Source organism: Chroicocephalus ridibundus, chromosome 8 (genome assembly GCF_963924245.1).
Source record: "Chroicocephalus ridibundus chromosome 8, bChrRid1.1, whole genome shotgun sequence".
Classification (NCBI taxonomy): Eukaryota; Metazoa; Chordata; class Aves; order Charadriiformes; family Laridae; genus Chroicocephalus; species Chroicocephalus ridibundus.
Window position 1 is genome coordinate 38,312,680 of NC_086291.1, and position 19,753 is coordinate 38,332,432.

At 57.9% G+C, this 19,753-nt stretch overlaps 1 protein-coding gene across 1 annotated transcript in view; it reads right to left on the reverse strand.

The window, feature by feature from the left end:
- The window catches only part of ABCA3 (ATP binding cassette subfamily A member 3), a 30,899-nt gene extending 11,146 nt beyond the window's left edge, over window positions 1–19,753 (reverse strand). The window contains exons 1-16 of the mRNA XM_063343035.1: window positions 19,678–19,753; window positions 14,775–14,867; window positions 10,714–10,978; window positions 9,969–10,096; window positions 9,710–9,875; window positions 8,019–8,278; window positions 7,141–7,257; window positions 6,519–6,639; window positions 5,784–5,957; window positions 4,974–5,155; window positions 3,597–3,743; window positions 3,149–3,278; window positions 2,190–2,344; window positions 1,168–1,323; window positions 619–829; window positions 172–322 (exon numbers count right to left, since the gene is read on the reverse strand). Coding sequence (XP_063199105.1) covers window positions 172–322; window positions 619–829; window positions 1,168–1,323; window positions 2,190–2,344; window positions 3,149–3,278; window positions 3,597–3,743; window positions 4,974–5,155; window positions 5,784–5,957; window positions 6,519–6,639; window positions 7,141–7,257; window positions 8,019–8,278; window positions 9,710–9,875; window positions 9,969–10,096; window positions 10,714–10,978; window positions 14,775–14,828 — 2,417 coding nt within the window. The 5' untranslated portion in view covers window positions 14,829–14,867; window positions 19,678–19,753. The remainder of the gene's footprint in view (window positions 1–171; window positions 323–618; window positions 830–1,167; window positions 1,324–2,189; window positions 2,345–3,148; window positions 3,279–3,596; window positions 3,744–4,973; window positions 5,156–5,783; window positions 5,958–6,518; window positions 6,640–7,140; window positions 7,258–8,018; window positions 8,279–9,709; window positions 9,876–9,968; window positions 10,097–10,713; window positions 10,979–14,774; window positions 14,868–19,677) is intronic.

Sequence of the window (19,753 nt, forward strand, 5' to 3'; positions counted from 1 at the left end):
GTGAAAGGAGGAACTGAACCCAATTTTCCAAGACCGGCAATGCAGCTAAGGGCTTGTGCGTCCTGCACCTTCCCAGAAGATGCAGAGACCCCTTCCAGCAAACTGGTGACAACAGTGTCTGCAGAAGGGGGCACCCACCCAGGGAGGGAAAGCAGGGGAGGATGCCGTTACCTGTGCGTGCTTTCCTTGGGCAGGATGAAGGACAGCTCTGCCCCAGCATTGCTCTCCATGGTGGCGTTGGGCACGTACTGACAGATGAGGCGGGAGATCTCCCCCAGGTTACAGTAGGGCTCCTTCACCATCACCATGTGATATCCTGCCCCTGGGATAGGAGGGGAGAGGAGGGTAAATCGCAGCCCAGCCTGACCCTGGGGTGCCGGACCACAGAGGGATGGTAAGGCACTGCAGAGCATTGATGGCTTTGCCTGGGCTGTGGACAGGATGCAGGAGCAAGTGTGGGGATGGCCCTCAGAAGAGGCAGAAGAGTAGGACAGGGAGCAAGAAGCCACCAGACAAGGAGCAGTGCTCCCTCCCTGCCCTATATCCCCCTCCTGCTCCTCCCTGGTGAGAAGACGACATTGAGCACAGCCTGCCTGCACCTGCCTGCACCTGCCTTACCATATTTACGCTTGAGGAAGAGCGAGGAGCCGCAGCACTGCAGCTCGCCTTTGGCCATGATAGCTATGCGGTCCCCCAGCAGGTCAGCCTCATCCATGAAGTGTGTGGTCAGCAGGATGGTGCGGTTGCTCCTCTGCTGCTGCAGGAGGTCCCATGTGGCCCTGCGTGAGGCTGGGTCCATTCCCGACGTCGGCTCATCCAGCATCACCACCTGCATGCAGGAGATGGGTGTGGGTCAAAAAGGGGCTGGGAGAGGCACAGCAGCACAGGAGTGGGCAACCCCTGGGCCCAGAAAGATCCTTGACCTGCCAACATGCGTGCGATGATCTTGCCTGGGGGAGCAGCTACCAGGCAGCAGAGCTGCACTGCAGCCTCAGGGCATTGTCCTCAGAGTTGTCCCCCTTTGTGGGGGTGCTCCTGTCCCCTCCTCAGTGTCTCTGCATCTCCCACTGGCTCACCACAAGTGAGGGACAGCCTCAGAGCCACCAGAAGGACCTACGCTGGCCCCAAGGAGAAAGGTTCAAGGTGAGCCCCACCGCAGACACTTGCCTTGGAGTCCCCAATGAGGGCAATGCCAATGGAGAGCTTGCGCTTCATGCCACCGGAGAGCGCCTTGGTCAGAGAGTGGCGCTTGTCCTCCAGGTTGAGGATCCTCAGGATGTGGTTGATCTCCTCAGGGCACTTGGAGGATGAGTACCCCTTCAGCTGCCAGACAGGGTGAAGGGAGGGTTAAGCCTGGCTGCAGGTGTAGGTGTCTCTGGCAATGACCCTTCCCACCTCATCAGCCACTGGCCACTAAACCCCACCACGCTGCCTCCTCCACACCCAGGCAGGAAAATGGGGAGGCACAAAGATGGACTCCTGTCTGACCCTGAAGGAGCTGGCACAGCCAACGTGGGGGTCTCCACAGAGCCACGCTGCCTGCCACCCTCCACTCCTCCACCAGCCAAGCAAGGAGCTCCTGCCTGCGGATAAGGTGGAAAGAGGAGGCAAGGGCTGTTCTGCTTATCATAGAACAGTTTGGGTTGGAAGGGACCTTCAAAAGCCATCTAGTCCAACCCCCTGCCATGAGCAGGGACATCTTCAACCAGATCAGGTTGCTCAGAGCCACGTCCAACCTGACCTGGAATGTTTCCAGGGATGGGGCATCTGCCACCTCTCTGGGCAACCTGGGCCAGTGTCTCACCACCCCCAGTATAAACAATTTCTTCCTTATATCTAGTCTGAATCTCCCACCTTTTAGTTTAAAGCCGTTACCACTTGTTCTATCACTACGGGTCCTACTAAAGAGTAGAGCCATCTTTCTTATAAGCCCCGCTTAAGTATTGAAAGGCCACAATAAGGTCTCCCCCGGAGCCTTCTTGTCTCCAGACTGAACAACCCTAACTCTCTCTGCCTCTCATAGTAGAGGGGTTCCACCCTCTGATCATTTTTGTGGCCTCCTCTGGACCCGCTTGGTGGATTTCACCACACTTTGCCAGCCTCAGGAAGCCACATGATGCTGCAGGGTGCCTCCCCCCGGGCTGGCTGCTGAGGGCCCAGCAGCGCTCCCCCCAAAGCGCAGTGCTCACCCCTGCATAGAAGTGGAGGTGCTCCTCCACCGTCATGTTGTCGAAGAGGACATCGTGCTGGGGACACAGGCCCAGGCTGCGGCGGATCAGGACCATGTCCTGGGAGATCTCGTAGCCGTTGATGTAGGCCTGCCCGCTCGTTGGGGAGTGCAGACCTGGGAGGAGTGAGACGTGGCGACCTCAGCTCAGGGCTGAGGACAACCCCGGGGCAGCAAAGAGCCAGCAGAAAGGTCCTGCCCAGCATCCCCCCCACCCCAGCTTTCTGCCAGAAGTCGGAGCAAGCTGGTCTCTTGACGAAGCTGGGGCATGGCAGCTTTCTCCTCCCGCCCGCGGGGTGGGCTGCACGGCATCCACAGGCGGGATGCCGGATGGCGGAGCTGGCAGTGCCCCAGAGCAGGCAGGCAAGGAGCGGAGTGGGCAGGCAAGCCTGGCAGAGGGCCGGGCCAGGGCAGACCTCCAGGGAAGGTCCTGAAAGCCCTGGGCTGGCAGGAGCAGCACAGAGCGACAGGGATCAGGGAAGAAAGGACCATTGAAAGTCACCGTGTTCACCACGCCAAAATAGACTGCCTGGAGCTCGGCAGCTCGGGAATGAAGACAACCAGTTCTTGGCCCAGGCCCTCCCTGCTTTATCATGACAAAGCCTGCAGAGACCCATCCTACAGCGGGTCCTGTCTCTTCTCAGGGCTCTCCAACACTAACACTGGCTGTCGTCTTCCCCACCAGCTGATCCCACTCTCATGGAGGGCTGAGCAGGGACCTCCACCTTGCCTCCACCTCCCCAGGCAGCGACGTACCCCTCAGTAGCCCAGCACCCCTGACCAACAGCTCAGAGAACCGAAGGTGCCTTGGGGAAGGTCAAAAACCCCTCCCCAACCTCAGAGATGGAGTTCAACTCCCCTTTGCAAGTCAAACCAGCAGCCCTGCCCCATGCCAGCCCCACAGCAGGACATGGCTCCTACCTGTGAGCATAGACAGGGTGGTGGTCTTCCCAGCACCATTGTGTCCCAACAGGACGGTGATCTGCCCTTCATACATGTTCACTGTTAAGTCCTTGACTGCCTCTTTCATCTTGTTTCCCACTTTGAAGACCTGCGGAGATCACATGAGTGAGTAGGTGCTGCACTTGAGGCTAGTGCTCTCAGGTCTGCCTTCTCTGCTCAAAGCCCATGATGCTCACGTGGTGTTGGCATGAGACAACAGGTCTAACTCAGCTTAAATACAGATGTCACTGCACCTGCAAGTACCTAACGCTTCAACCCACAATAAAACGCAGCCGGCTCTGGGGCTGCCAGAGCAACACAGCCCTGGGTGAGGAGGGCAGAGAAATGATAAGGAAGTTGCCCACAGGCGGCATTTTTTACAAAAACAACATTATGATGTGTTTGTGCTGCGCCGGGCAGTCGGTACCTTGGAAAGGTGCTTTATTTTGATTCCTGACACGAGGTCGGCGGGTTCCTCCTCAATGTACTGGCTCTTCAGGGCTTTCTCAGGGTCCTCCTCCTCCTCCTTCTCTTTTCCCACAACAGTCCTGGGGCACCCACACCAGTACGAGGGCTGATGGAAGGTGGCAGAGAGAAACTCAGGCACAGACAGAGACAATCCCTTCTCCCCAGCCACGTCCACCCTCCTCCTCCCACGCAGATGCCTCACGGGGATCTCCAAGACCACTCTTCCCGGCCTGGGAACTGCCAACCAGCACATCTTCAGCTGGAGGGTCGGAGGATGAAACTGCTTCTCCTGCCCTGCTGCCTTCCCCCTGCTTCTCCCCGACAGCAGGATTGCCCAGGATTACACTGGCAGCTTTTCCCTGTCTTTGTTCCCATGGGAAAGGTCAGTACTTCCATGAGAAGCAAAACTGCTCAGGCAGAAGCACCCTGCCCAGAAGAGCCCATGGATGATCACCCCCTCTAGAACCTTGAATTACACCAAATACAAAAAGCCTGGGGTCCGGCTGTTGCAATTACAGCCTTTTTGTGTTTTTGGACCTGGCTCTCTAGGAATGAAAGTAAGTGTTGAGGACCTTAAATCCCTGTGGAAATAGCAATTCAACAACTCCTGGACCCAAAACCAGCATCCCACTGCGGCTTTTGGCAGACAGCTGGATCTCCTGGGTCAAGCTGCAAGGGGGATTGGGATGCTGGGGTGAAACCTTGCTGGGATAAGGAATTTAGAGGGGAGGAGGAAAAACCTCCCCGTCAAATAATAAGGGATACAGCCACAGGATCCAAACTGATTGCGTCGCTGTGGCTTGAAGAAAGCCCAGCAGCCAGCTGAGCTGCAGTAACTGCTGCAGCCACAGCCGCTGAGGATGATGCCAAGCATTTGACTTGGCAGAGCGAGGGCAGCTCAGCTGACGGGGTGACAGTCGTCACCCGTTCCCTGGCATCGGCATGTGGGAGCTGGCAGCGGGACGCAGGCCATCCTGGTCTGCAGGCCATCCCGGTCCGCCTGGATCACAGCGCTCGGGGAGTTTCAAATTACTGGATCTGGTTGCTCGCACCTGGGGCTCCTCTCCAACGCCTTCACTTGGGCACGGAGACATTTAACAAACCCTGCACGCCAAGAAGTGTCGGGACAACAATTTAAAGCAAAGACCGCCTTCGTATTTAGTAAAAAAAAATACAGCTGCATCAGCCTTTACTGAGGACATGCTGCAGACCCCTTGACTTCACAGGGCAGATGGTGCTGCCCTTGTACGTTAGTCTAGATCACAGCACAGCACAGAAGCACGGACCATCCCCGAGCGATGGAGTTCGCTGGAAGGGGTTCGTAAGCAGTGCTCACCGTCAAGAAGAAGTACCAGGGCTGCGGCACGCCGTACTCCCCTGGAAAGACGGCCTCCACGTACCAGGCTACCACACCATAGAGCGCCGAGTCCAGCAGCAGCATCCCCAGCACTTGGGCTAAGGTAAAGTTGTCATCCACGCTGACGGGCTTCATGAGGTCCCTCCACTGAATGCCGGTCCCTGCAACGCACAGTGCCTACCTCTGCATCCCCAGAAGGACAAAGTGCTCTCCAAGACTGTCAGACAGCATCCCCTGTCCTAATTCACTGCTCGGTAACGAGGAGCACGTGCTCTACAATCCCTTCTAGAGATGGAGGGAAAAGACGCAGCAGAGTGCACTGAGAGCTGGAGGCTCCCCACCCCGTCACGCTTCTCCCATCCCGTTCTCTGCAGCTGCCCAGGGAAGAAGCAATCTCTTCTCCAGCTATTGCCCCTTGGTCACCACAGCCTTTTTAAGTGCCATCACTTTGCAAAAGCATGGCCTCTGCTGCAACCAACAGCAAATTCTTCTTTGCATAGAAATGAAAGGTATATTGGGAAGAAGGAAATGTAATGGATTCCCATCCCTTAGAACAGGATTTGCTTTGTAATTAAAGCGATGATGGTATTTCGCACAGCCCAGGCTGCCAGGGGCACAGGTTCAGAGGAGCAGAGCCCTCGTGCTGATAAGACCTGCGGGAGCAACCAGCAATTGGCCCTCCTGCTCTCGTTAGGAGCAGAAAAGCGCTTCTCCCTGACTTCTTTCCACTCTTCACCCCGCGCACAAGCCAGTCCCAACCCCCCACAAAGAAAGGAGGCGCTTGCTCACCTTTTCCTTCGAACATGCCTATAAGCTGTGCTCCCATGGCCATGGCCACGTTGGAGATGAGGCAGGATGCCAGCTTCTGGCTGTGGGACATCAGGTCGTAGCGGGGCGAGATGAAGAAGTAAGGGATGTAGGAGAAAAAGTAGAGGAAGCCGCCAGCGGCAGCCGCGACATTTGCTGCCAGCACAGAGAAAAACAGGAGAGAAAATGACAATAATACGATGATGCCACTGAACATTTTTCACCAGCTTTCCATCCGGGAAGATCCAAGCCTTTTGCACCAAGTGTGGTTACGGGGGGACAGGACGAGGACGTGCCCATGTCCCATGGCAAGGCAGGAGCAGCGCCAGACCCTGACCCAGCAGTGGGCAGCTGCAGAAGCACCCTGTCCGTCCCAGACCAGAGCACCCTGGGGCCAAGATGGCCAGATGATGTTCTAGCACATGAGCTTGTCTGGTTTGGGATGGGACAGTACGCACATCCCTCCCCACGCAGTGTGGGGAAAATCCAGCCAAAAAAAGTAAAGCAAGCCCCCCGACTCCTGCATGTCGAAGCAAGTTCTCCAACACAGAGTCCTGTGGAACCCCATGTAACTCTGGAGCTGGCCCTGCTTTGAGCAGGATGGACCGATGACCTCCAGAGCTGCCTCCCAGCCAAAATTAACCAAAGATTTTACAGATTTGCCCCTCCCAGCCCTGTAGGTCAGCAACGCAAGGATGCAGCTGGGGAGGGACTCACCTCTTGAGAAGAAGGTGCTCACCATGAAGTTGAAGGAGATAGAGGAGATGACGAAGATGGCGAGGAAGGTGAACACCAGCGTGGGGTCGCTGTTGGTGAGCACCGCTCCCTGCTCGCTCACCTACCAAGAAAATCTGGTTACGCCCAGGACTGCTGAAGCTGGCCATGGCTGCAGGCATGTGTGGGCAGCTGAGCCCTGATGTTCTTCATGGGTTAAAGACAAACTGAGAGATGCGTGAGAAGGCCCAGACCCCCCTAGACCACTCCAGGAGGAAATACAGGTGGTTCTTGTGTGACATGGGGTTTAAGAGGCAGGGGACACCTTGCTCAGCATCCAGGCAGCCACCTCCTGCTTCTCATGGTGTGGATACAAGCAGAGAGGTGAGCTCGTGTCCCTCCCACCCCCCAGCTCCCTCCTGGGGACGTCACCCCTGCCACGAAAGGCAGCTGTGTGGGGCAGTGCTGCCCACCCAGCTCTGGAAAAGGCCAACTCTAGCCTCTGTTACACAGGTGGAGGAGTCCTGAGACACCAGGACACTCCAACCCACTGCAGAGGAGCCTTGTCATCCCTGTGCACAGAGCTTCTGGCCTGCAGAAGGGTGGCCTGGGGAAAGACACTCACCTGGACGCAGAAGAGCACAGTGACGAAAAACACGGACACCAGGAGGAAGAGGAAGAACATGAGGAACCAGGCACTCCAGTGCAACCAGTTGCTGAGGCCCATCATGTGCATGTATTCCTGTGGGGAGGTCATGCTGTCACTCAGGGCCGCACACTTCCCAGGGCGAGGTGGAGGCCCTGGTCAGGGGGGTGGTGGTGGCTTTGTCCTGCAGCACTAGCCAGGGAGGTGGCAGCCCCAGGCACCACCAAAGTGGTCCTGCGCAGCCTTCAGCATCGCATGGCATCCCCCAGTTCCCTGCACAGGGGCTGCCACCGCTGCAGGAGAACACCTCCCCAAAAAGCTGAGCTGAACCCAAAACCACAGCAGCTGAGGCCAGCAGGGCCACCAGGGTCAGCTGGCGGTGGGGCAGAGGGCAGGACAACCCAAGGCCCAGGAGAAGCCAAGCCCTGCACACTCAGCCCCGCTGTCGCAACCACCGCATCAGCTGAGCTCCAACCGCCCACACAACACAACACAGACACACGGGTTTCTACATTCAAAAGACAAAGATCTTGCTTCCCGTGCGCTGAGCTCCTGAATCTGTGGAACTCTGGAGTCCACCAAGTGTTGCCCTCTCCCCAAGCCACCTTCCAAGCCCAAAAGAAGTATCATCCCTTCAGTCCAGCAACCCTGGCCGCATGGCAAGGAGAGCTGCGCCATGTCCCGGCAGCTGGATTAGCGACATTCCTCCCTAGGGCTTGCTAATCCGCTGCCATCCCCACCTCCTGCTCGTTGGCTCTAAACCTGACGGGGATTTTGTTCCTCATTTAAAGGCAGCATCAGTTGGGAAACACTGCAAAGGGAGGGGAGCACCCAGATGTCCCACCGCTCAACGTCACCTTCAGCTTCTTCTCCTTCTCGTGGACGACGGCGCGGACGATGTTGAGTGAGGTGTAGGTGAAGCTGAGCATGAGCAGCAGGGGCAGCTGGTTCTGGATGGCGATGAGGAAGAGGTCATTGACATAGGCCGGGTAGGGGAAGCGCTGCACCACCACTGTGATGTTCTCCAGCAGGCTGGTGGAGCTGGCGTTGGCGTGGTACTGCATGATGGCTCTGTCCACCGCATGCTGCACCGCCAGGAAACCTTCTCGGATGTAGCCTGCACGGTAAAAACGATATGGGGGGAATAGAGACAGGTCCGCATTTTGGAAGGAAGCGTTGGCAGAAGGAGGGAAACAGCCTTTGTGTGAGGGACAGCTTGGGAAGAACAGGGGGGCAAAAAAAGACCTCATATGAAAAGCAAAATAAACATCACCAAATAACCACACTCCTGCAGACACAGAGGGGCTTGGGAAGGATTTCTGTCACAGCAATTTAAATCTCTCATGATCATCATTCAAAAGCAGCTGGCAGGAAAACTCAATTTAAACTGCAGTCGCCTTCCTGCGGGCACGGATGTCTTTGTGAGGGTGGGGATTCTCCACCATCCTCAACCATCACCACCATCACTGAGCTGTTATTTTGTCCCTTTTTTTTTTTCCTGTAAACCAAGAGAATGCAGGCTACTATGCAGGTTTTGGTGAGGGAGAATATATCCTGTTATTCACTATTGGGCTTAAATTTTTGTGCATTCGAAAACAGTGAAATATTTTTAATTTTCAACTGGTTTATTTTCACGTGGGATTTCTGCCACGTGTTCCTTGAACGGAAACTCGAATTCTGCTCCCAAAGCCCCAGATGAGCATTTTGAAAGTTAAGTTGTTTAAAATGACCTAGGCAGAAAAGGAAAAGGTAAGAATATGAGATCATCAACAATGTTTTACATTAACTAATTTACTAAGCAAACACTGTAGGCAGGGAGCTGACCCGGGCCCCTGGTCACCCCGTCCTGCGGGACATTGGAACCAGGAGATATCGTCCTGCCGGGCTCGGGTTTATTTACACTGCCTGAGCAAAACCTGTTCACCCACTTTCCTGGCCTCAATCTTCTCCTTGACACGGCTATTGGGGGATGGAAGGAGAAAACCAAGTGAGGGAACCAGCCCTTCTGCAGCCGCAGAAGAAGCTCCCAAAACGCCAAGTCCCCAGGCAGTGCCAGCTCCAGCGATGTCCCCGCTGCCTCCTGCTTGGTCAGGGGTTTGGCTTGCTTTAACACCCACAGAATAGCTCTATTTAAAGTATTTAAGCAGCATGATAAACACCGAGCTGTTTGGGCCCTGAAATCAATGTTCCATTAAAAATACAAAAGGGGGAAAAAAAATTTAATTTAACTTCTAAAAAAAAAAATTCAAGTAAGTGAAATTTATTCTTTTCCAACCCTGCTCAGTAGAGCTACTCAAGGCCAGCTGTGCCCAAGGAGCCACAGGATAAAATTTGAATAAATATTATAGATAATAAATATAATAAATATTTAAAATATTTAAATAAAATTAATTCATTTTAAAAATTAATTATTTTTTTTTGTTAAATTAAACTATTTGAAAGCTCAGAGCCTCAGTGAACCTCTGTAATGAGACGAGCTGCTGTCCAGAAAATCACACCGTCTCTTTGGCTGTGCAATAGCACGTGGCGGAGGAGAGGTGGCCCTCACCCGGTGTCCCCCCATCGGCAAACTTGGCCTCCCGGGGCCCGGGCAGCTGGAAGAGGGGGAAGAGGTAGCTGGTGTGCCAGTCCCGGTCCAGGTTGGGGTTCAGACCCGTCTGCTCGCTCCGCGGTGCGTTCCTCGGGCTGTACTTGAAGCGCAGCTCATAGTCCACCTGGAAGGAGCACACCGAGATGGTGCCATGGTGGGTGGCAGCGGGGAAGGGGACCCCGGCACCCCCCACCTCCCCATCCGTCTCCCCCCTCACCTGCAGGGGCAGCGGGGCCGTGCTGTGCGGGAAGTGGTGGTTGAAGACGACAGCGGCCAGCACGCTGCCTGAGCGGTTGTCTGACTTGATGTACTCCTCGAAGTCCCGCTCTGAGGCAAAGCCCTGGGCTGCGGCAGGGGAGAGACGGGGATCAGGCATGGAGCACGGCAACGCGGCAGCACTCGGCCACCGCCCAGAACACCACCTCAGTCCAGGAGATGAGGGACGGGCTCCAGCCAGAGCCAGGAAACACCACGGGGATTTAGTGATAGTTTTTGTCAGTGTTGGGTCAACGGTTGGACTCGATGATCTGAAAGGTCCCTCCCAATCGAGGCCATTCTACAATTCTATCTAGGAGGCTGCTGCACCCATCCCGGGGCACGCAGACGATTCCTCCTCCTCCTCAAGAGCCGGAGCCAGCTCCTCTTTCAGAGAAAATCCTAACGTTCTCTTCAGTTTGGAACATGAAGCGCTACATTTTTCTGGGCAACAAGATCTCCAAAAATACTTTTTCTTGGGGAAGTGACAGCCGCTTTCTTTAACTATTTTTGGGCAGTGTTTTTCTAGATGGAAACTGCACAAAAATGCGACCAAAAATCAGCACGAAATCCTGTCGTTTTAGTGAAACAAAAATAAAACCATTGCCGTGAAGTTCTAAAAAAAATTACGCATCCCAGGAAAAGGGCATCGGGATTCATCAGAGTGAACATCTGCAGCAATTTTTGGGGTGGAAGATGCAGCTCACCTCTGATGTTGATGGGCAAAGCTCTCTCCACCGCCTCGGCAATGCTGCGGACGGCGCTGCTGTTGGAGGGAACATAAGCCAGCTCCCAGGGGTTGCCGGGGTGCCGGCGGTAGAAGAAGCCGGGCAGGTCATCCACGGACTCGGGCGGGTAGACGGTGGCATTGGGGTGGCTGATGGAGTGGACACGGTGCCGCAAGGCTATGAGGATGGCAGCGAAGAGCAGCGGCAGGCAGATTTCGATGACTGTCACCAAGATCTGCCGTTTCTGCAGGAAAAATAAAAGATATGGTTTAATGACGGTTTTTGTCAGCATTAGGCTGATGGTTGGACTAGATGATCTGAAAGGTCCCTTCCAACCCCGGCGATTCTATGATTCTATACAAAAAAGACGATGTAAACAGAGAAGGCAGATCAAAGAGAGTAACGGGGCTCAGTGCATGCAAAAGCCATGTAGCAGAAGTGTTCTTGCGTTTCCCAAGGGCACAACCCGGGATTTTCCGGAGCCCAGGAACAATGCCATGCTGGCTCCTGCATCCATGAGGGCTTTCCAGCCAAGGTGTCCCCTTCCCTGAACGCTGCTCTGTCTCCAACCACCCTCCCGTGGAGCTTCCCCACCACGCTGCTGGGTTTGAAGGAGCCGAGCTGAGCGTTTGACCTTTCCCCCAGCATTGGGGAGCCAGTGTATGGCCAGTGCTTGCCCAGGCCGCTCCTGCCAGCACCCGCAGCCACACAGCTCCTGGGACAGTGAAGGAAACGGCTCTCGCCCAAGCAGAGCAGCCTTGCCCAACGCTTCATGGGGCTGGGAGCTAAAAATACTGTAACAACATGAAAGGCTGGGATGAGCGAGCACGGGGAGGTAAAGCACAGCAAAGCTCTTGCAGCCAGCAAAGTTTTTTCTCCTGGATCTCAGTGTCTGCAGGCAGGGGGACGCAGGTGCCGGGATGGGACCAGGCAAGTCCCTGGCTACAGGCATCGGTGGCCTCGTACAGCACGGAGAACATAGCCACGAGCTCAGCCTCCAACCCAAGGCCTGTCTTGGTGGCTCAATTATTTTTAATTGAGGTTCAAGCAACCAAACAACGAACTCGAGTCCAGCAAACGCACTTGGGCAGCCAAGCTGGAGCACGACCCTCCAGTGGCTTTCCCCAGGGCTGCCAAATCCCTCTCTCCTGCCAGATCCCCACTAGCTACTAACACCCGCCACCAACCCCAATTAATTAGCATCCAACTCCAGTTAATTGGCATTTAAACTCTGCTCGTCCCAAGGGAACTGGGGTCACCTCTGACCAGAGGGGCAGGGGGAGCGGTGGTCCCGATCAGCGCCCACGTCCCTGCAGCGCAACACCCCCACACTGGTTTATGGCAGGAGCCGGGATGTGCTGCTGACTGATGGGTTTATGCTCATAAAAATCCCTGCAAGGGTGGTGCTTGCTTCCAAGGAGGGGAGCAGCGAGTGCTGGGCTGCTCCCGCTGCAGCCGCATCACCCCGATGGAGAGGGAGGCAGCAGCCGCAGCTCGGCCGGGCACCCCAGGGCCCACGGCGGGCAAGAGGGCACGGCTTAGTGGCAGCACCCAGGCAGGTCGAGGCAGGAGAGGTGAAATCTGGACCCAGCTGCCTTATTTCCTCCTGCAAACCCAAACACCTTCGCCCAAGCCCAGCCCAGCTGCAAGCCAAACCTCCATCACTGCAGGGACAGCTAACGAGATGTCCCCAGCGGCAGGGTGCAGCTCTGGGCACAGGGATGCACCGCTGCTCACTCAGAGCAGATGCCCGGAGCAGAAGCAGCCACATTAACCTCTTCCTCGGGCTCTGCCTATGATGGGGGTGTTTTGCCACCCTCCCCTCTACCAGGCTGGAAGGAAGAACAACTCAATGCCCACGGGGAGCACCAAGAGGTTTATTCTCACAACTCTGCTGTCTCAGCAATCTGTTTTCACCCGACGATGCAGCCCATCCGCGACAGCCCTGCGCACTTGGGGATGTTAAACCGTCCCCACCCGGCCCCATGGCCGCCAGCACAGCAATGCCGCAGCCTGGATCACCGCGATGGGCTGCGGTGCTGTAACAAACAGGCCTGCAGAGGCTGGGCAGCCGTACGGGGTGAGGACACCGCAGGCAGGGCACGGCTCAGCCCACGGCAGGGCTCCTCTCCTGCCTGCACCCACCACGCGCCACAGGCAGGTCCCAGCCGCCCCAAAACCTCCTTTGGCTCCCCAAACACCAAGCATTGAGCTGTGCTGACCACGCAGTTATACCTCCCGTCCCTCTGCGAAGCGGAAAATGGCTTTATTTCTTAAACAGGGGGGAAAAAAATAGCAGTAAGTGAGGCACACTAAGGTGGGCAGAGTCCACAGCGGGGCAGGAGCCCCGAGCACAGCCCAGCCCTCCTGGGAAGGGGGACACCTGACCTGGGGTGAATTGGTTCTCAGACCATTTGTATGGACAGGGGGGGTTTGGGGCACAGGCGGATATGGCCATGCAGCAGCCCCCCCTCCCATCACCCCAGCTCTCAGCACCTGCTGCCAAAGCTGCAAACCCCTCTCCGGGCTCCCCCTGGGAGGAGCTGCCCACTCTGACCACCGCAGGGACGAGCCCCGGCTGCAGCCAGCGCCGGCAGGGAAAAAAGGAGCCCTCGCAAAGGCCGTGCTCATAAAAGCGAACGCTGCAGATGTCTGATAGTTTTATAATGCAGCTCTGGCGGACCAGCTGCCTCCTGCTGATTTACTATCGTATTAACCCCCTCTCAGTCTCCTGGGCTGTCTCCAGAATGGTTGCCTGGCTCCCTGAGCTCACAGGCTAATACACATTCACCAGGAGTGCGGCAGGAGTCATTTAAGCTGCTGTATTCCAGAGGTGATGGGGACACTCAGCCATAATCACCACCTCCGCCTGGCCAGGGCTGCCCCAGCTTTGGGCAAGCCACGTGTCCCAGCATCCATCTTCACACCAGGGTCACAGCAGCTTGGGAGCTCTGCGCCTTCATCGGGAGCATGGGTTTTGGCGGAGACTTAGAGGAGGGAAGGAAACACTCCATGTTGTATTCTGAGTCAGCCTGTGGCCTCAGAAAACCACGGTGAGAGGTCTCCTTGCCCCAGAGGACACCCAGAAGGAGATGCTTTTCCCCTGCAGAGAGGATGGGGGACTGTCCTGCAGGTGGTTGGGGCGTACAGGGGGGCTCACAGTGCTGGCCATCACACACACCCACGGAGCACCCTCCTGGCTGCAAATCAGTCCAGCTGTCAGCTGTCTGTCCCGGCTCCCCACCGGTCCCGGCTCCCCACCGCTCGCAGGCAGCCCAGCCAGCCCTTCCCTTTTCCTTTTGTTTATTTTTAAAGCGACGTCGTGCTGATCTGCAGAAGGGTAACCACAAGTGTAAAGCCAGGCTGCGGCGATCTCTGCTCCCTCCTCTTCCGCAATTCCTCTGCCAGGGCCGGCCCCAGGTCCCAGCAGAGCCGCAGCATCCGCACGCTGCTGAGAAGCAGCCGGCGAGACGGTGCCCTCAGCGGGGCCAGGAAGCCCCAAAATCCCCCGCCATTAGCCAGCTGCCACGCAGAGAGTCGGACTGGGAGCGGATGCCAGGACAATGGCGGTTTAATTCTTTTTAGACCCCCAAAAGCTGCTTCTGAGGGCTGTAGAAAGTAATGGAGGAAAAAAAAAAAATATCTGGGCCCTGGTGGGTTTAGAGATGGTGTGCAGCCATTGGCACCTCCAGAGGAGGCTGGTAAAGGGTTTGCACAGGACAGGCCAAGAAACCCACCATCGCGCAGGAGGGTGGGTGCGTGGGTTTATCCTGCCCCGGCAAGAAGGGGGAGCCAAACTCACAGCTGGATTGCTGGAGGGGAACGGCACAGCGCGCACTTGAGGGGACAGAGGCAACCGAGCACACAGCCTTGCCCGTGTCTCCCCAGCACAAAAGCAGGACGACACCACGCACATAAATAAACCAGTTTTCCTCCAGGAGATGCCCTGAGCCCACAAAGGTTTGCTGGAGGATCAAGACCCCGGGCAAGCTCCGACGTGCCTGCATTTAGCAGCCCCCGTGAGCGCGGTGCCAACCTACCTGCAGGATGTAGTTCTTCCAGAGCAGCAGCCCAAACTGCCTGAGAACAACCATCCTCCCATCAGAAGGGGACCACCGCTGCTCCGCAGGACCCTGGAAGAGAGGAGAGAGCTGTGAACACCGGGCACTCACAGACCTGGGTGGCAGGAGGGTGGCAACCCCATCCCACCCTTCAGCCACCCCAGGGCAGCTCCCTGTTTCCAGCCTGACGTCACAACAGCCGGCTCGGCCCCAAATGGGGTAAAATAACTGTCCTGCTCCCTCTCCGAGGGTCATCATTGACCCGTAAGAGCCAGAGCTCGTGGTTTCTGGAGTGACCTGTTCACCGGCACAATCCGAGCTGGAAGAGAGGGAAGACACCCAGCCTGCGAGCATCAGGGGTCCTGCACCAGCAGCAGGCAGGGACAGGTCTCCAGCAGTGGGAGTACTGGGCAACAGAACTGCCAACACCGGCCCAAAGAGGGCCGCCAAACTCCTTGCAGCCCATTGTTTTGGGACTGGTGAAGATTTCAAGCTGTGCCTCCGCCCCCTGCAACACGAAGGGTTGGTTTTGCCACGCTAATGGTGCTTTCCCAGCAGAAATTCTCCTTGGAGAGGCGAGGATGAGAAAAGGGCAGGGAAGCAGAAGGGAAGGTCAGCACTTAAGGACGACACACTCGAGGACAATACACTCGCGTCCTCCCCCTCTTTTAGGGAGCATCTGCCATCCCTCTGAGTTGTTTTTGTCCCTGTTTGCAGCGGCATTTCCTGACGAAGCATTGCTGTCCCACCAGGGACGCGCTCGCAGCGAGTCACCGAGACGGGGCGGCCCTGGCACAGGAAGAGCCACCTGCCCACACCGCCGGAGGCAGGGCAGCCCCCAGCCCAGGAGTATCCCCCCCAGCCTCCGGGCACGGCAAACCCCCTCTTCCCGCAGCGCCGGGGCCAACCTGGGTCACAGCATCCGGGTTCATCCCCTGGAAACAGTGCTCCAGACCCTGGCAGCACCGAAAGCCGCTGTGCAGGCAAGAATGGACACATTACCCACCAGCAACACCCCGGGAGATGCTCAAGAGCGTGTTTTCCAGCCCCAATGAGGACAGCGTCATCTCCTCGGAGCCACACAGCACCCACCAGGTTTGGCAGGGAGCTCCAGGGTGCCGCAGCGAGGGGAGGGGGGAAGCTGGCAACCCAACCTGCCCAACCCTCACTCCCGGGCCAGCGGCTGGTGAAAGCACATCGCAAGAGAGCTGCAACAGCTGGGAGCAACCGGGCTGCAGCAAGAGCATGGTAAAACCCACATAGGTTTGCGGACAAAACACCAAGCATCCAGCCACCCAGCCTGCCCTCCGCAACCACCTCCCTGAGCCACCCGCGAGCACCCTCCTGGCCTGACACACACCTCCCCATCCCCGACCCCAAACCCAGCCACGTTCTCAGAGCAAAAAAAACCCCACCTTTTCGCCACTCCATGCACAGAAGTCAGATTCTCACAACAGCAAGAGACGTGTGCTCAAGAATCCCTCTCTGAGCCGAAAAATAGCAGGAGAGGTCCACTCCTGCAGCCCTGAAAAGCCCCTCAGACACCCCCCAGGCAGCAAGCAGGGAAGGGACAGCAAAGGGGACTTTGCAAAGGCAGCTGCTGCCGGATTCCAGCTCAAATACCTTCAAGCTCATCACAAAGCGCCACGTCTCCAGCCAACTTCCTGTCCACACGTGCCCCGGCAGAAATGCCACCCGTCTGCCATAGGACCCCTACAGTAGGTCCCCCAGCCCCACGCGTGCACGTACCGCACAGCGACAGGCCTCCAAACAAGCCCCCCAAGAGCAGAAACCTCCCTCCTGTGCTGGCTTGTAGGGAATCCAGAGCAATTCAAGGGAATCAAACTTTTGGGGTGGTTTTAGAGGAGACAAACATGTCGGGTTGGGCTGAAGAAGGCTGCTGCCCTCGTGGAGATGCCACCTCCTGCTCCAACGTCTCTCCTGGCCGCTCGCCCCACCGCACCCTCAAAGGCGAGCTGGCCCCCGCCGACCGCCCACGCAGGTCTGAGGGCTGCCGTTGGGGCTGGTACGCCGCTTCGAAAATGTCAAGCAGCTCTTGGGTAACACAAACACTACACAAAAGCGGAAAACTTCATTATTGCCAATAAATTTTTTTTTCCAAGCTTTTTAGGGTCCCGAGAAAACCCGTACTGGACCTTTCACTGACTGGAGGAGAGGAGGAAGAAGCTCAGTCACAACAGGGCTGCTCTTACCAGATTTAAAAGCAAAAATGCTTTCCCAGGCTCAGGGCAACCACAGTAATTATTTTGTCTGAACCCAAAAGTGAAAACATCTTTTGGAAGGTGCTGCCTGGCCCAGCCCCGAGGTGTCCATGACTACAGGCGGCTTAGGCAGGGACCCTGTCCTGGTCTGGGACCATCTTTAGCAGGAAGGGAGGGCTGAGCACAACTGGCCCAAGCCGACCTAGGAGGCACGTCGCGTACCTTGCATGGGGACACCCTGTGACACACTCACCTACTGGTGCGGTGGCAGGTCAGGTTGTCCCCTCGGGAGATGCTCTCCTGCCCGGCCTCGGCACCACTGACCTTCCCAGCAAGAGGCACAGACAAAGATGTGGGGGAAGTGAGGAGACGACCACCACCGGCTTCTGGGAGAACAACCTAGTTCCTCTCCCCCTCGCTGGAAATACCCTGCTCTCCGCACCTGACCGCGGCGGGAGGAAGAGTCTCCTAAATACATGAGCGTGGATTCGCCTGGGCCATCCCCGGGGAGGTCAGCGAGGAAGGAGACCTTCCCACAACCCACCGCCCAGATGGATGGAAGCCAGACAGGTCCTCACCACCTGGCCGGCACCACGCTGCTAAGCGTGGCATGGAGCCGTGCCAGGTAACGTGGTGGCCACACCAGCCACCGATGTGGACCAGAGCTCTCCTGCCGATGGATTTAGGTGAAGACAGGCTGAAGATTGGCAGGGATGAAGGCCACAGCATCCTACCTCCTGACCCGTTCCCACACTGCCTCGTGTCCAGGAGCCGGCCATCCCCGGACACCGTCTCAGCAGAAGGGGCTGGGTGAGGCAAGCAAAGGAGCTGGCAGTTATTTTAGAGCACTCACTGCATTTCTGCTCTTCTGATGTCCCGTTCCCATAGAAACGAGGCCTGGAAATGGCAGACGTTGCCTTTTTTTTTTTTTTAATAAAATCAGCGTTTCTCCCCACCGACTTGCAGAGGCACCACGTTATCCCTAAAAGATGAGCTGCAAACCCTGCCAAGCACCTCCATCTCCATGGCGTGCCAGGGACCATGCGGTGCCTGGGGTGGTGGCACCATATACCTGGTGAGGGCTGTGGGTACCCGGGTGCTTCACACTCTGCTGCCAGAGCAGGAAACGCCTCCCCGCTCCTCGCAGTGCCCGTGCTGCAAATTAAAAGCACAAGAAGCTGTGGCAGGGGGAAGGATTTTTTTTTTTTTTCAGCCAGCGTTTTCAGGAAAGACGAGCAATTTCCGACGCCCGCACATCCGGGAAGTCCCGTCTCCTGCAGCCGGGGCCAGCAAAAAACAACTGGGGCCGGCAGCCACCAGACCAGCCGGGGTGACTGGAGGTGTGCAGCCCTTGCCACTGCTTCTTCTTCTTCCCCCTCCCGCTGTTCACGGAAATGCCAAGAGTCACAACATGGCCAGACCATAAAACCCTCGCCTACTGCAGTGGGAGAGGTTGTGCAAACAGAGCAATAAAACTTTCCAGGAGGCTGCAAGCCTGGCGGGGTGCTCCGAGCACACAGGGGACAGCGCTCCACCGATCTGTTTTTTTTTTTCCCCAGACAGGAACTTCAGCCCTCAAAACATGGAAGTAAACACGAACAGCGCCAGGGCTGGGTCCCATCTGCAGAACCAGGGGGTCGGTTTGGTGCCTGGCCACTGGCCAAGAGCGAAGCAAGGAGGGGGGCTGGTGGCCCGGGGAGCCTGGCAGGCTGCTGGGTGACTGAATCGTGTCCCCAACAAGCCCCCAGGCTCGAGCAGCCGTAAGAGGAGGGAAGAAGCTGCTGCATTAGAGCTGGTCGTACCCTTTGCTTGAAAAAATACCATCACTGGCTTGTCCAGAGAGTTTGCAATTGCCCGTAAAGAGCCAAACCCTCGGCAAAATCAGTGTCCACGTGGATTTGTCAGAGGAACACGGCCTGGAGCCCGATGCGGGGGTTCACCCCCTGCCTCAGCCAGGGACGGGCAGGACACGCAGCGAGCCCAGGGCACACAGCACCCGGGTGGGCTCCCTTCCCTCGGGGGCTACCTGCGCTCGGGCCCTGCTTGCCGCGGGCAAGCAGATGCAGGAATGGTGGTTTCCCACGCCTGGAGCCAGAGACCCGGGCTGCGGCTCGCTCATCCTCTGCCGAACCCCCCCCGTGCCGGCGGCGCCGCTCGGCAGCCCCGGGGTGCAGCCGGCTGGGCCGCTGGAGCCCCCCCGCGCCAGTGCGCCTGCCGCGGGGTGACGGGATCCCCCGGCCGGCGGGGACGGCAGGTCACCAGCACAGCCACGGCCCTTCCCTTCCCCCGGCTGCCGGGACGGCGCGGGCCCGGCCGCGCATCCCCGGCCGCGCCTGCGGGACAGCGGGGCACACCGCCGCCTCCCCTGGCCCCGCCGCTCCCGGGGAGGCGGGGGGACGCGATCCGCCCCGGCCGCGCCCGGGGCCGCCCGCGCCGGGCCGAGCTGGCCCCGGCACCCCGCGGGGGGCATCCAGCGGGCCCGCGCCGGAGCGTGGAGGCGCCCGCGGCGCTGCCCCGGCGGGCGGAGCCGGGCGAAGGTCCCCGGCGGCTGCCGCAGCCCCCGGGCGGGGCCGGCCCCGCCGAAAGGCCGCTGCCCCCGCGCCGGCGACCCCCGGCCCGCCGGCACCTCCTCACCCCCCCACCCCCCAACGGGCACTCACCGGGCCGGGCGGCTCCGGCTGCGGCTGCAGCTCCGTCCCGCGGCCCCGCCCGCCCCGACAGCGGGACCGGCCCCGC